This window comes from Vigna radiata, chromosome 1 (assembly GCF_000741045.1).
Source record: "Vigna radiata var. radiata cultivar VC1973A chromosome 1, Vradiata_ver6, whole genome shotgun sequence".
Lineage (NCBI taxonomy): Eukaryota > Viridiplantae > Streptophyta > Magnoliopsida > Fabales > Fabaceae > Vigna > Vigna radiata.
This window is the reverse complement of record NC_028351.1, coordinates 27,663,179-27,680,466: the sequence shown is the minus strand read 5'-3', so window position 1 is coordinate 27,680,466 and position 17,288 is coordinate 27,663,179. Positions and strand designations below refer to the sequence as shown.

At 34.7% G+C, this 17,288-nt stretch overlaps 1 protein-coding gene across 2 annotated transcripts; it reads left to right on the top strand.

Annotated features, from left to right (window-relative positions):
• The first annotated feature begins 1,841 nt into the window (after positions 1–1,841).
• On the top strand, positions 1,842–4,983 carry LOC106765684 (eukaryotic translation initiation factor 2 subunit alpha homolog). Of its 2 annotated transcripts, XM_014650392.2 has the most exons (4): positions 1,845–2,563; positions 3,339–3,432; positions 3,856–3,922; positions 4,632–4,983. In XM_014650392.2, exons 1-3 carry the CDS (start codon positions 2,375–2,377, stop codon positions 3,918–3,920), a joined length of 348 nt encoding a protein of 115 aa, XP_014505878.1. In that variant the 5' UTR covers positions 1,845–2,374; the 3' UTR covers positions 3,921–3,922; positions 4,632–4,983. The 2 variants fall into 2 exon arrangements, with proteins under 2 accessions (XP_014505870.1, XP_014505878.1); XM_014650384.2 differs by lacking the exon at positions 3,856–3,922 and having other exon boundaries at positions 1,842–2,563.
• Positions 4,984–17,288: the final 12,305 nt, after the last annotated feature.

Here is a 17,288-nt window from a genome sequence, read left to right as displayed (position 1 = left end):
ACCGGGGGTTATTTATTTCGTTTTCGGGGGTTTTAATCCTCGGAAAATATGTTATCCGGGGTTAGGAAAACCCCTGGAAAAGCTGTGGCAAACCACTGGGAAAAGTTATGTCACTATTAGCGGGGGTTTTGCTAAAACCGCCGGTATTAGCGGGGGTTTTTCCAAAACTATCGGTATTAGCGGGGGTTTTGCCAAAACCGCCGGTAATTGCTGAGTTTACATAGTTGGGGTTTCCAAAACCGTGAAATGTAAATAATTTGTTTTTTTTATTCAAATTATTTGATTATCACAAATGAACCAAAATTAAATAATATGAAACCAAAATTAAATGTAAACATTAAATATAAACCAAAATATTATTATATAAACTCTAAACATTAAAAATACTATTAATGTAAAACTAATCTATCCTTGCGTCCGGAATTTGTAATTTACAGGTGGTCAAAGATACTTACACCATATTCTAATTTTTAAAAGTTCACATCATACAACCAATAATCATTTTATTGAAATTCAATCTCCTTCCAATTCTTGTTCCTCCTCTTTTCAACTCTTGTTCTCATATGATGCTAATGGGAATTCTGTTATCCTATCAATCTGGGGAGAGTTGACTAAAATATTGAGAGAAGTTACATGGCAAAGTAAACTAGTACTGGACTTGCAAGGAGGCAGCTGAATGGCACAACTTCATGGGAATGGCAATGATGCTCTGCTAGTTGCATGGACAGGTTGTTTCATGTTGTGTGAAACAGGAAGCTACAACCATGGACTTCAGAAAGTCAAGAAAAAGAAATTCTAACATAATTCCTTCATTCAGCAGCAAAGTCATGAAAAAATTGAGCACAAAGTACATTAACAAGCTAAATTGATCTTCCAGCCCAACCAGGAAGTAGAAGACTAGACTTGATAGAATGGAGATGAGAAAAAGAAACGTAATGCTGGACAAGAGCTGCGCAAGTAAAAAAAGAATAGTGTACTAGAGTGTTGGTTTGATTCTTCACATGAATATATTTGCAAAAGAAAGAATTACTGAGTGAAACAGTAAAGAAGAACCTTCATGGAATCATAATTTATCAATGAAAACTTTGCTACTACTTCCTACTAATTAAATCACTAATGTGCGAAATACATCATTTTCAAGACATGAAATTGAACCACANCTATAAGAATGTTCANAACAAGTTGGGAAATATTGATTATAACAGCTTAAAGTTACATTTCAAGATAGAAAAACAATTAACAAATATCAGGGCATACATAATATTTAAGTTTTACAGCATCTTCTCGTCAAGAGTATATGGAATCANACANTAACTATATATAAATTTAATAGGCGGAGAGAACCATTATTTGGTANAATNTTTCAACTTCCAAAGTATATTGTCTATGAGTAACAATTACTTCCAACATTTCAACTAAGTAACACAACCATCAATACACTTTTAATCAATATACCTGTAAAATCATTTTGTTTGTCCCTTAAGTATATGCAGCAGCTTGAAGTTCACTGTGTCGGTTCCTTTTGCACCTTATAACTCTTGCTTCATTATCTATAATTTCTAGAACCTGGAAAATATGAACTCTTTACAGTTATGTCGATAATGATTATAAAGAAACAGGAACTGTCTACATAATAAACTGAATTTACTTCGTAAAATCATATTGACTCAACAACATTTTTTTTAGGTAAATTTTGAATAATTACATTATGGTCACGAATTTGCTTTACCTCTTAATATTGCATATTACCGAAGGCTTATTTTCGGCGGCCTTTGGGCCTTCGGTAAAAATTAAATACCGAGGGCATTTGCCCTTTGATAACGCCTATTATGCTTTTAGGTTCAAAAGAGTATTTGTTACTCAAATGAACCTAAATTTCCCAAAATTAGAACTCGCTCCCTCTGTCGAACTCACTCCTTAACTTAGGGTTGCGGTCAGCCGGTTCGTTGCAGTTTGACGACGCGAGTTTGGTGGTGTGGATGCTAACGGAGGTTCGTTGCTGGGTGGCGCTCTTCCATTCCCTACTCTCTGTTCGAAGCGGTTCGTGGGTTTGAAGCGTGAGGTTGTCGCCCTAATGCGGTTTGAAGCAGTTGCTGTTGCGGACGTTGGCGGCGGTTCGTTGGTGGCTGGTTTGCGGACGCTGACGGCGGTTCGTTGGGATTGGGCCGCAAATGTTGTTGTCGGAGATGTCAAGGCAGAGAAGGAGGCAGAGGTTTTTGTGAAGGTCAAGCCCACCACAGAGGTTGACGGAAGGGAGGGAGAGGCCCATCACTCTGCCGTTTGGGGAGCACTCGATGCCGAGCCATACATTTACTTTTTCTATATCTGACTATTGCATTATAAATTTGATCCAGAGGATAGATTCAGCAAAGGGATGATACAGGTGGGGTGCATCGAGCCCGTCATGGTCCTCCGTGTCGACAAGGAAAAGGGTTACATCGATCTCAAAGAGCGTAGGGTCTACGAAGAGGATATTCAGGCCTACGAGGAGAGATACAACAAGAGCAAGCTCGTCCACTCCATCATGCGCCAAATTGCTGAAATCCTCAACATCGATTTGGAGGTACTGACTAAAACCTTATTTTTTTCTATTCTGCAAGCTCATCACTTCCTATTAACCATTGCACAGTTTCTCTTCTGCCTATTAAACTAAATTTAAATGGCCTTTATTGTGTAAGAGCTCTATGTTAACATTGGAGGTCATGCTTTTGAGGTGTGCAATTTTTCTNTTTTAATTGTCTGATGCTTTTCTGAATGTTGTAATCGTTACTGAATAAGCTTCACTATGTCCAGGCTTTCAAAATAATTTCCATTGATCCTGATTCTGTTTTGAATTTATCCATGTCAGTACATAAGATGATCATGTTGAATCACCCATGTTGTTGCAATTCGATAACATTGTATTAAAACTTACTAGTTTATACACCTTGCTTCTTTTTGTTTTCCTATCTTATAAGCCTGCTCTTTCAGCACTATGTTGGATATGTCAGTCAAAGAAACCAATGGAAGAACACTCTTTTATTGGTTCTACCAGGTTATGAGCAAGCCAGAAGAGAAATCGTTGGTGCTTTGGCTTAATTGAGGCAAAACTAGATAGTAGTTAATGTCTTTGTTTTAATTTACTGTGTGGAACATTCTGACCATGGAATTGGAGATAATATTGTCAAACAAAGTCTGTGGTAAATTATCTATGATCAAACATGTCACAAGGTCATACTATGAAACCACATATGCCATGGCCTCAAATTTAATAACTTCTCATGGAACAGAGGTATGATGATCACCACTACTAAATATACACCGCTAGAGAAATAATTGTTGTATCTGTGATGTTGCAGAACCCAGCATGTTATTCTTGGAATCTCCTGTTGGAGTTGGCTTTTCATACTTATACAAGCGGTGACTATGACCAATTGGGAGATGATTTAACAGGTCATTATTTATCTTATAATGTTGTTGCTGCATAATATTTATACAGATAACTCATATATCATAAGTATTAAATCTTTTTATTCTATCTCTTAAAATATTATAAAAAAGTGGTATCGTTAANTAAGATAATCTATAGAATTTTATTAAGATATATATCTATAATTAATACAAGTGGAAAATCATATAAATGAAAAAGTTAAGTAATATATAATAAATAAACAAACGTATAAACATTGAAATCAAAGGGTCTTACGTAGTTTCTTTTCATTTATGTGAATTTATAAACAAACGTATAAACATTGAAATCAAAGGGTCTTACGTAGTTTCTTTTCATTTATGTGAATTTATAAACAAACGTATAAACATCGATTATGTGAATTTATATATTTATTCTTACATAGTTTCTTTTCATTTAATATTTAGTTGAGCTTATCACAAGGGTTGTTTGTCAACCAGCTAACTGGTGCCCAACTGCAAATGTACACTAAAGGTTGCTTTTCTATTTATTGGTTGATTCCTTAATTTCTACATTCTGTATTAAGTTTCCAACTCAATTTCCTTTTCATCCTTTAAAGATTGGAAGCATATTTCTTGAATACATTCTGGGCCCTGCAGTCCTTGTTGCTTCCTTCATTTTTCCCTCACTCTATTTACGCAAAGTGCTTTCCATCATTTTTGAGGACTCTTTGTTAACAAGTAACATATGCTTTTAAAAGACTCTGTTGTGCCATATTGGTTTGTCTGCACTAATATGTATAACTTACTATTTTTACCTGGAGCGTTTTCTATAATTTGATTGTAATTCAAAGTAAGCTAGTAAAATCTATCTCCTTGAGTCAATCAATATGGATAGTTATCTGCTAATGAAAACTGTAGAGAAAGGAGTAATTACTTGTATTTTGGTTCGCTGACGCTAGGGAAAACATTATGGATGTCCATAAACTGGATATGATGGTCATTGCTTGACATGTAATTATTTGTTTATGATATAGTGAAGGAATTTATTGTAATTGTTGATTCTGATGCCATCACTCAAACCGTATAACAAAATACTAGGTCTCATTTTGAGAAATTGTCATGTAATACATCCTATATATGAAGGAACTTAATGCTTATACGAAACAGGGGTGACTAATATTAAGTTAACTAATAAATTGCATTTAATTTTATTTAACAATTGTAATTAAATTTTGTTGTAGGTCATAGCTACGACACCACGGGTGGATATCGTGAAAGGGTTGTGGCTTTAGATCAAATGGACCAATCCAAGAAGTTGCATGAGGCAACTAGTTGTCTGGCATGAATGGTGCAGTTGACTTGATTAGGGAAGTAAAGCCAAAGCCATGTCTAATTTTATGTATTTGTTTTGTTCAATTTTCTTCATTTTGCCCTTTCTTTTTCTCTGGGCCCGAAGAACTGTAGGGTATTTTCTTCTTATAGTTTTATGTAGATGTTTAGTTTTGAGACTTTTGCCACATAAAGCACCCTTTGTTTTAGACCTTGGTGAGTTGTACTGTTGTTTTGGCCCTGAATCTCATTCTTTAATTTTTATTTTTTTTTAAAAAGTGTTTAATTACCGAAGGCTTTTGTCCCTCGATAATTACCGAAGGCTTTTGTTCCTTGGTAATTACCGAAGGCTTTTGTCCCTCGGTAATTACCGAAGAGCAAAAGTCGTCAGTAAAGATTAATGACAAGAGTTTTACCGACGATCCAAAGACCGTCGGTAAGCCGTCGGTAAGCTGTCGATAATACCCTTCTTTACTGTAGAATTAAGAACTCCACTGGACATTCCAACATCTATATGCCATATGCTACAATTGTATTTACTGCAAGAATCAAACAACTAATTTCAATAAATAGAATAGAACTATTCCATCCACAATGCACAAGGAGACTTAAATATTGTATATTCCGTTTAAGTTAAAACTCAAGTATAGTATGATACTGATTATTGAGATTTTAAACAACCTCAGGTTATTTTAACCATATTTGAAGAGATATCTCCTCTTACCAATTTACACCTGTAGTTTGAGGAGTATGCTTATACCATCCCCATGATTAGCCCTTACTGACCAAGGAGAATCAGTCAGAAATCTAGTTTCAAGTGCTATGAAACAATAAAATTTTAAACTATTAAATGAAGATAACAAAATACAACATATACCTATATTTTAAATCTACATTTAAGCAGAGTAAATTCCCACATATATTTCTTGACTCATGTAGTAAATTCATCACAGATACATAATTTAATCACATTCTAACACACATAACAATCTCTTTTATGAATGATCAACCAGAACATAGAACATAACAAGGATGGATTTTGAAGTATATTAGAGAAAAACTTGCAGATAGAAAAGGGTAAAGGGATCATTAGAAGCTAAATGATCTGATTCTTCCATGAATTTAAAAACACCTCCAAAGGAGAGTCTTCATGTGAAATTATGAAATTGCTAGCACGATAAAAGTTTCATTCGCCTAAGAAAGTAATATCCAAGAGATAATGAGAAATATACCTTTTATTATATTTCTTTTGGGTTTGAGCTGATTAATCAGAATGAGTTGGAAATTTGCATCACATATTTCGGCTTGAACACTTCAATACCCTCTTTGGTAAATTTCACAAGACATGAAAAGGACATCATAATTTACATTTAATGTATTCAAGGAGGTATTAGTATTTGAGGTAAAAATTCCAGATGAACAGAAAGCCTTTAGTGGACACAAAGAAATATTATAATATTAAGAAATATTATAATAAGAAATATTATATTGAGAAATATTATATAACCACAAACTTGTTATTGATTTGACAAGTTTATTTATATACCCTTCAAAAGTTTTCTTTAGTGGATCCAAAGAAATATTATAATATTAAGTATATAATATTAAGTTGGACACAAAGAACTATAATCCCCACGTTTCTCCAGACGTGTTGAGAGAGCTTTGACGACATTTGGGGCTTCCCTTTTTCTAAATAAAAGCTGACCTTGTGAGGCTGTTGTTCTGTTTCTGACTGCAGTTACTCCAGAAATTTCAAAGAAAACAAGTTGATAAAAGAATATCAATGCTTCTATATAATAGCTAATACCAAAATTCATTTAAATAAGCCAGGACATTTGTTCTCTTATTATACCAAAAAATCAAAAATAAAATTTTATTAGAAGCCACCATGAACACATTCAGTATGAGATTCACATAAAAGATCCGGTAACAATTCAGGAAATCAAGATGCAGAAACTTACCGCTTAAGAAACAAATTATTACAAGTTTCAAGAGCTAGAACAATTTAGCAAGTATATATAACAATTTTTCGAGACAGGTACATCATAAAGAATATTAAACATATATCACAGACAACTCAGCCTTAGTGATGGAAAGGGAAGAGCATCACACCATTCTCAAAAGCAGAAGTTTGGTTTGTAATGGGAGATCTGACGATGGAGCAGAATGAACACGAGCAGTTCTCTCTAGCTCTGATCGAGCAACCTTTTCTTTTTCTATCTATTGGCAAAAATTAAGAACTTAACTCAGGATCTTGATAAAATATCACAAAAGGTAATTCAATATCCTTGCAAGCAATACTGTACCTAGTTATTTCTTTTTTTCATTTTTATGTATTGTTTCTGCATAAGCTTGCTAATATAATTAATTCAATAATCCATATAATGTTGAAAGGTCCACCATAAAAGCAAGTTGACTTTCTTTTGTAAAATTTTTACAGAAAAGATCATGCATGCATCATGAAACCAAATCTCTCCTTCGATTGGTAATTACCCACAAAATGAGAAATGAGAGAAAATTTAATCGAAAGAGAAACCAAGAGCTTCATTAACATATTTGCAGTGCAATATTTGTATGTGTGTGAATATAACACTATTAAAGTTGTTAATAAGTTTAACTTCTTTATAAAAAGTATGATTCTATAGTAAAGTATGTTTAAATAGAAAAACGTATTTCCATTTACTAACAACAAATGATAATTTACTTAATAGAGAAATCTTGTTGATAGTAAAAGGTATGTCGTATATGAAACCTGTGATGATGAGATACCTTTGGAAAGTAATTATGCAACATCATTCTCTTTAGACTTCGACGTAGAACAAATATTATTTTACTCACTTTTTAAGTAAAATTAGATGCTATACTTAGAAATTTAAATATCTAAATAACAATTTTATCATTATTTATCAAAATATTATACTCTTTTAAAGTGATTGATCTCAAGGAAGTTTATTCCAATGAAAGGACTTCTCCATGATACTTTGTTACAAGAAAATGTCTAAGTCAGAAGAAATCGAAAGGTTTTAGCAAGGGAGGATATCTTACTATCACATTTGCAAAAGTTGTACATCACACGTCAATGAAAAAGTATTAATTAAGTCATAATAATTTTGCAATAACATACATAAGCAGTAACTGTTCGTGTTAAAGTTATATACTATTTAGGCTTTATCCTGAAAGTACAATAGCCTAAGTAAATTAGTAAATATTATTATCAAGACTATGAAAATACTGAAATCCATATGAGGAATTCAGAATACAAGTTAGAAATAACTTACAATAAAATTAGATTAAAAAAAGAAGATCAAAAGGTTGCATTGACAAAATGCTTTTAATGTTATATGAATGTGTGCATTGATTAATGAGTTCATATTTGTTATGATGCAACAAATATGTATTCATTTATGGCCTTTACTTGAATCAACAATCCCCAATTCCATAATTTATACGGTAAATGATTGAAGATCACCCACGTAAACAAAATACAAAATAAAACACAATAAAGAAAAATATTTATAAACAAACCAAAATTCATATATAATTTTTAATTTGTATAATTATTTAATATATTAATTAATTTATCAACTTCCAAAGATAAAAAAATTAAGTTAAAATTTATTTATTATACTTCTGTTACTAAAGATATTTCACGTAATATTTTGGCTTAATACCTATTTTGGTTTCTCGAATCAGATTTTTGTTCAAAGTGGTCCTACCTTTTAAAAGAAGTTTAAAATTGTCCAAATTTCATTAGTGCAGTAAGGGGAAACAAGAACGGTTCTTTTTGCCTTTTGGCACTGGTTCCTGAACCGAGGCATATGCAGGCGAGGTAAAAAGTTGGATGATTTCGCCTCGGTTCGAGGCCAACAGATGCAATATGTATTATTTTTATCTCTTTTTTTTCGCTGGGACTTTATGCCTTGGTTCCCCCTGAATCGAGGCAGTATGTCCACCTCTATTGCCTTGGTTGGGACCTGAACCAAGGCATTTTATTTTCGCTGGTACTTTATGCCTTAGTTATTACCTGAATCGATGTTGTAGGTTGGTTTTCTACCTCGGTTATGACCACAATCGAGGCATATTTCCCTGTTTTTTTTTTTAAGAACAGGTTTGTTTCTGCAGTATTTCCAACTGCAGAAACAGACCTACATATAATTTTACAGCCAGAACAGTCAAGAAGCATATATTTTAATTGAAAATTATATTAAAACATAAAGACATTCAATGTAATCATAAATCAACTTCTTAGAAGCATAGATCAATCAAACGTAATCATAAATCAACTTTGAAACATAAATCAATGTAATGTACAAAGTTAAACTAATAATAATGTAGAAATAAATAAAACAACTTAGAAACATAAACTTAGAATTTACTATATCCTAACATCTACTACATGCTATTATATAATTGAATTACATATTTAGCCAGTGTGTTCCTCACAACTTTAAGTGTCTTCTCTGGAATTGGAGCAGTCACATTGAATCTCTGCATAAAACACAATGATTTCAATTAGTGTATACAAAATTTAAACTATAGAGAAAATAAAATTGAAACCTAAATATTACCGTGTGCCATCCATTAGTGTAATGTGCACGAATAGTGGTCATCATCCAAAACATGACGTAGTAACCACATTCATATGACCCCGTTTGTTTATGACACTACAATATATAATCATAATTATAAAATGTTAAGTAACATCATTGAAATGGTAGAAAATGTAACAAAATATGAACTAAATTACCAAACCTTAAGGTGAACCCATGAAAGCTTTTTAGCTGTAGCAGTAGATTTCCCAAATAATATGTGTTGCAAGGGAACTATTAAGAAAAAATTGTTTTACCATACATTTATATAATAAAGAAAGTTGAAACATTGAGGTTCTTACCATTCTACTACATGTTTAAGAGGGCTGGGAGGAGACTTGTGCAATGAAAAAAACCAGACAACAGTGTTCTCCGGTATAGAGATCACAAGTAGCTGCCAATGACGTCTGAAATTGGAAAGAACTTAATTGTAATATACCAAAATTAATAAATGAAACTTTAAAGTTAACAAACTTCACTTACCAAAGTATATAAGGGAGAAAATATATCTCCTTCCCTATTACAAAGCAGGTGGTGATGTATGTTTAGATATCATCAAATTTATTTCTTTCATGAGTCATAGCGGGGTCAATGAACCCATATACATTATTGAACCCCTTCTTGTTACTGACATCAGACATATATCTGAAAGGAGGAAACAATGTGATATAAGTAACTTGATAAGAAAGAATTATATATAAAAGTTCTCATAAACTTACATCATCTGAATGAGTGTAATATTAATTTCTTCCCTCCCTAACGCAAGCTCCTTAACATCTTGATGATGCAAGTACAATGGGATCTGAGGGTCTCTTCCAAATGTAGTAAAATCCCATTGTACAATCACCGGCACATTTCAAATCATGTTAGCAAGCTCATCTAATGCACCAAGAGGGTCGTCATCAGATAAATGAGGCTTCTTTGGTGTAGGACTTCCCTCTTGACCTGTCTGCTGTTACATGAAAAAATGGTTATATTATGACGTCAATAAGAAGTAAATATTAAAATTGAGAAGTATATAGTAGGAATGTTTACCGAGGGGTCAGATAGATCACCAACCAAATGTCTAGGCTAGGCGACGAATGACTTAAATGCCTCTTCCATAGTCATAAACTCGTTTGTAGGCAGAGGAAGAACGACATTTGGATCCACAACTTCATCCACCATGACCTTGACCTCATCTTCTGCTAGCTGTACACCATGGACTACAGTGGCTGTCTTATAGAGTGTGTCACGAGCCACTAGCTGTGTCGTGGTATCAGAGAGAATATATAAGAGACATGGATGAGTGTTGTCCATGTGGTCCCCTAGGGCACCAACAGCTGAGCAACCTCCTTTGCCACTTCTACCTGTCAAATTAAATGTTAAGTTATACAAAAAGTAAATTAATAAACAAAAATGATAATTAAGTTTACCTGTAGGGGGCACAACATGTTCTGCTATAGGAGATGGCGTAGGACGATTGCCATAATCCTCATAACGCTGTTGGAATTGGTGCATAACCATTTCAGAAAGTTCATCATACAAATCTACGCGAACCTTCTTTTTGATCTCCTCCCTCCCAAATAACTATTATATGCCTATGCCAGTCCCAACAGCACGCACCCCGTCCTAGGTGCTCAGGTCGTCCAATAGCTGTGGTAAGAATATCCTGACAACCTTCTTGTGTGAATTGACCTTGGGAGCTCTGCTCAACCAAGGAGTCCTGTAACATAACAAAACTTCATAATTATTTGAACGATCTACGTAATATATATAACAAAAATGTTGTTTAAATATGATATATGACATCTTACAATTCTTTCAGATATCTCTCTGGTAGTGTCAGGAGTGTGAGAGCCCAATGATCTTAAATGGGCTAACTTCCACTTCTCGCGCCGAGATGGTGGTGAAGGAGGAGGAGGAGGGTCACCACCCTTAGAAAGTGAAAGTTTACTATCTGACTTTTGCTTCATTATTTTCTCTTCAAGCTTCTTGTATCCACCACGAGATAGTAGGTGTGGATTTTGATTCTGAGCACTTATACCCTGTGCTTTTGACCTTGTTTCCTATGACAAAATGAAACAATTGTTATGGTATAAAATTATGAATGATGAATTGAATGATTTTACCTACATTTACCTGCCACGCCTCGGATCTCCTCTGCTGTACAAACTGACGCCATGTTTCTTCGTCAATTGCAGAATATTTAGAACATGGATTTTCATTACTTTTTGCTACAAATATATATTTGGACGTCAATTTTGTCTTAAAGCCCCAAAATCTTTTTGCAATTACAGATAAACACCTACTCCTTAGGCTCTCGACATTTGGCATATCAAATGTTATCTGCAACAAAGAAAGTAGTAACTTTATATCAATACAAATTTATCAATATAATGAATCTAGAATTTGGAGCAATATTGTTTAACTTACCAGTAGATCTTTCCAAATGACATCCTGTTCAGCCTCAGATACATGGTCAAAGGATGGAGTGAGTATGGAAATAAGATCACGTGCTAATACTCCAAGGTAAGACCTAAATACATCTGCATTTGGGCAAGATGCAACTCCAGTGACCACGTCAACAATGACAAGTGTCCTCTCACCTGCATTTCTTCTAAGTATAAGCTGTCGTAACCTCGTCGCTCCTCTCGTCCGTCTAGAAGTGGTGGGGACTTCATCCCCTGATGAATGAGGTGACTCAACCATATATATCCTGTCACAATAAATAAGATGAAAGATTAATAAAAACACTTATAAAATTACATATATTAGAGGGTCATGAAATTACATATATTTACAAAAATATGAAATTCATACATAATCATATGGATTAGTCATATGTATATTCCCTCATTGTGATCTTCCCGAATTGCTTGTATATCATCAATTTGAGGGTCATCATCCAAATTTATTGTCATTTTAAAAGGATGGTTGTCAACAATATGAAGATTACTTAGATTTTCTTCTTCATCTTCAATTTGTCTTTTTCCTTGAAGAGCAACATACCAGTGGTCAGACACAGGATCCTTGACATAAAAACCCTGACTTGCTTGATATGCCATGATAAACGATTCGTCTATATAACCAACCTTTCGAAAATCAACAAGTGTCATGCCAGATTCATCTATTTTAACACCGCTCTTATTGCCGATCCATTTACATTTGAAGAGTGCAACGGAAAAATTTGTGTAATCAACCTCCCATATCTCTTCAATTCTACCATAATATCTCATGGATCCAATTACAAGATTTTGATCTTTGGATGTGGAAAATTGTAGCGACTCAGCTTATAGACTGACACCACTATTTTGTACTATGCTTTTATCATCCAAAGTCTTTGTATAGAATGTTCAATTATTAATTTCATAGCCTGTACAACATACAACATCAAACTTCAAACCATTTGCTAGCCATAACAAAGTCTCAGAAGACCGTGATTCTTTCAAAACATCATATTTGAACCAGGACAAGAATGTTCTGTTATGCTCCATCAACTGCCATTTCTCTGATTGTCTTGGACACTTGTCCTTTACAACGACTTTGTGTGCTTCCAAAAATGGGATCACTTCATTTGTGTTGTTTAATATGTACATATGTGCTTGCATCATATCTTCACGACTTTTTGTCACCACATTCACACCTCGGATTCTTTTACTTGTAAAACATCTATTCAACCATGATGTCCGAGGGACTCCTATCAGATTTGCTTTAGTCATATAATCAGAACAAAAATCGATACTTTCTTTAGTAATATATCTTTCAATCATTAAATGCATACTTCGTCCCCAAGTTAGGGGGTGAATTTTTGTTTAGTACTCGGTTTTAAAAATGAAGCTATTTTGTCCTCATATTTTCAAATTTGTATCAATTCAGTCTTATCTGTTAACTGGTAGAAACGACGTTAACTTCAGGCTTACGTGACTGCACTTTTTTTCTCTCTGCTCTGCTCTTCCTGCCACCTTTTTCTCTTTCTTTTCTATTTCTCTCACCATTAATTACCTAACACCTTTTTCTCTCTCTTCCCCCATTAACTTATGCTATTCTTGCCACCATTAAAGTACCATTTCGTGGTTGGAATATTTTTGTTGTTTGTTTTTCGCTGTCAATGACCCAACGAACATTTCTGAAACAACCTTCGTTAACATGTGATGACAAGAAACCAAAAACAAGTGTTATAAATACAATTACCTAAATAAAATATTCTTAACTAAAGCGACTAAAATATCTTGCATAGGTATACTTTTACCATAAAGTTGAAACAACCATCAAAATAGGCTTTGATTGTTGATTCAATGCTTTAATCCTAATTGTAGAGCAGTAATTGAATTTGGCAAATGAAAAAAATTTCCATTACTATTGGATTCATCCTAAAAGATTGACTAGTAATCCTTTCATTCTCATTGCTTCATTCATAGGTTTCACCAAGGTACACATACTCAGAACATGTTGGAGGAAACTTTAAACGCCAGAAGGAAGTGTTTAAGATTGGGAGAGCTTGGAAGATTTTGGTAGAAGGAAAGGCTTGTTGTATTGAATGCTTATAAAAGTTATTGGCTTGCTTTCAAATGATACAACTATCTCCTATTTATACTAGGCACCTCCTTAACCAATGGTTAGGATCTTGCCACGACAACATTCATCTAAGGGCTATAATTCATTCTCTAGAACTTTCTAAAACATTCCTATAATTCTAAACTTTTCTAAACTTATCTAGAAACATCTTATGATAAACATCCCTAGATATTTTTGTACATCATTCTATAATCCTCTAGATAGGATTTTCTAGAATTCTATTTGGGCCTTCTCTACTTGAGCTTTTATCTTATAGGTCCAATAACACAAAATCAATTTATATTTCAACACAACCTACAATAAAAAATTGACTAGTAACCCTTGTCAGCTAGCGAAACCATAGAAGCTTTAAAGACATACGATACGACCCAAAGCTACAACACTATACACTGCCATTCTTTACATTTCAAAGTCATAGTTCGAATACCCAAAGGGACCCATTGATCATGCATGCTGGTGGAAGCGTACGACAACATGTCTTGTGACTGCTGCATTGAAGTACCAGGTGGAGGAACCCAGTTCTAGTCAATGAGCATAGGAAGAGAGTTACTATCCACAATGGTTATGTCATGGATGCTTGATCTTTTCCTCTCCTTCTTCCCCGAATTCTGATGGAGAAAGTATTTCTGAGCATGGCTGGCTACTTGAGTCGGTGTTCTTGTCACAACAACGTTTCTTGAAATGCTTCTCCAATCTCCTTTTCCGAATTTGCTCAGCCCGAAGAGACAGCCTGTCACACAAACACTGTGTCATTGCCCTTCTCATTGTTCATGCTTTTGTTTTAAGGACTCGAAACTACAGATTGTGGAATATGGATTCTCCGTGTGAAAGTTTACCTGAATTGACGTGTAAGAAGAGACAAATTGCGGGTTTAAACCATCTTTAAATGCATGCATGACGATCAAAAAAGTATTGCAATGCACACGTTTGATATTTTCCTTTTTCAAAATTCTGATTCGGTTTTCTGAAAATTTGTAACAAAAGATGCACTATCGTTAGTGAAGACGATAACATTGTCACTGTAGACAAGAAATCACTAGTACAATATTTGCTTTTAAACTCGCACAATATACCTCATTTTATACCAAACCGCTGCCTATCAAAATGCGGTGGCAAAATTGAAATTAAGGGGATTATAAGCCTCGGTTGTATGCAGGACCGAAGTAGAACAACGCTACGACTTCGGTTGTAGGAAGAACCGGTGCCTAAAACCGCCTGACAGCTTTTTGAAAATGTGATACTACCTCGATTAGGCATAAAGCTCCTACCACACTTGCAACTCCTTGAACATGCACTGAACACGCTTCTACGACATCGATCCCTCTTAGAGCCGGTGTCAAAAGATACTTCGGCCTCGTTTTGACCGAGGCATATAAGCCTTCTTGGGCTTGGACTGAAACTTTTCCCTAAATGCGTTTTTCAATCTAGCCCCTCTCCAATTATTTAATCTGGAAAACCTACCCCCTCTCCCATTTTTCTCTACGCTCTAATTCGTTCCTTGTGATGACTGCCCCGTCGTCATTGGGAGCCATCACCACCACGTCGTATGGGACAACTATGAGCGCGGCTTCCACCTCGCCTCCAGCGCATCGCCTCTCGAGTGAGGAGCAAGCGGTGGCCGTTGGCAGTGAAAAATCCCAGATCTACAGATCTGAAGGCTCGGCTTCCGCCCCTAAAAACCCCTCCTCCATCCCTAACGTCTCCGAAGCCATAGCCTCACTCAGCTCTACCCTAGAAGCCAACTCCATTAGAGAGAGAACGTTGTTGCTCCTGTGCACCACGACTTCGCTGAGGCCAGTCGTCGGAGCCGTCGTTGCTCACGTTGGAGGAAGTCACACCGTGTATGACGGTTCGACCTCTATCTCTGCTACCCTAACTCCCTCTCTTTTCCTTTTAAAACAAAATCCCCCAAAGCCCTAAGGTAATCTCCCGTGTTTTGTGCTTAAGGATTCAACTCCTTTGTTGCTTAATTTCATTATCTGTTTTACTTAACTCGAGAAACTGTTTTGTAGGTATGCTGTTGTGACNGGAGCAAATAAGGGAATTGGATTTGCAATATGCAAGCAATTGGCTTCAAATGGGTTCACTGTGGTGCTCATAGCCAGAGATGAGAACAGGGGTGTTGAAGCCGTTAAGAAACTCAAAGAACTTGGTCTACCTGACCATGTGGTTTTTCATCAACTTGATGTTACTGACCGATTTCTAGCGTTTGAAATGGAATTAGTATATTTGTTTATGCAAAGAGCATTATAGAGGCATTATGTTCTAGTGTTCACAATTGTAGCCGATAATCATGTTAATTTTTGTGAATTATTTTCCCCATATATATGTAAAGAAAGAGATTGATGAAGTGTGCATAACTCGATGGTTATTGGCTGTTGGCTTAACGAAATTTGCAGAGGAAAATGTGATGTCTCATTTGGCTGTTGGCTCCATTTGACGCAGGTGAAGAAGAAGAAGAGCACATTTCTGGATATGGTGTTCTGGTTTTTATTTCTACTGTCTCGGTTCACCAGAACCTGAGACCAAAAATCTAGCAAAAAAAAGAACACTTTTTACTGCCTCAGTTTCATTTTAATCGAGGCAAAAACATAAATCTTTATACCTTGGTTCATAACCGTGGCCAAAAGTGATAGGCTTTTTAGCTCGCCTTTATATACTTGGTTTGCAAAACCGATGCATATAGGTCAAAACAACCGAGGTCGTTTCCTTTTATTATACTAGTGAATGCATTATCGTTCAATAATACTTCACACATGCATCATGCACATCCCTCTCAATTTTTAATTTATCACCTACTTTTATCATTTTTCTCTATCAAAAATCCTGGCAGCATGCAATACTAGTTTTCTGTTTAAAAAAAATCAAAATTATCCATATGTTGATTTTTTTATTAGATTATGATGAAAACATGTTTTATTATTATCTTAAAAACATTTCTTTTTTTCAGAAAGGTTTAAGCCTATTTTTGGTCCTTAAGTTATGAGCGGATGTTCAGTTTAGTCCCCGCTTTTAAAAATGTAAACCTTTGGTTCCTAAGTTATAAAAAATGTATCAAATGAGTCCTTTTTTGATGTTCATGGTCAAAGTACAAAGAGCAATCTAAAGTGTTGTTATTATTAAGAAACAAATCAGAGCAATCTAAAGATGTAGCGATTGTTAAGAAACAACCAAAAACAATATTTCAAGTCAAAAAAGGACTCATTTGATACATTTTTTATAACTTAGGGACCAAAGATTTACATTTTTAAAAACGGGGACTAAACTAAACATCTGCTTATAACTTAGGGACCAAAAAGAAGTTTAAACCTTTCAGAAATAAGATGTAAATCTAAAAAGAAATTGTCAGTCTCATCCTTGTTTAATTTTATTTTCTTTAAATACAAATTTTTCACTTTGTTGCATGTCAAATCTAAGAAAGAT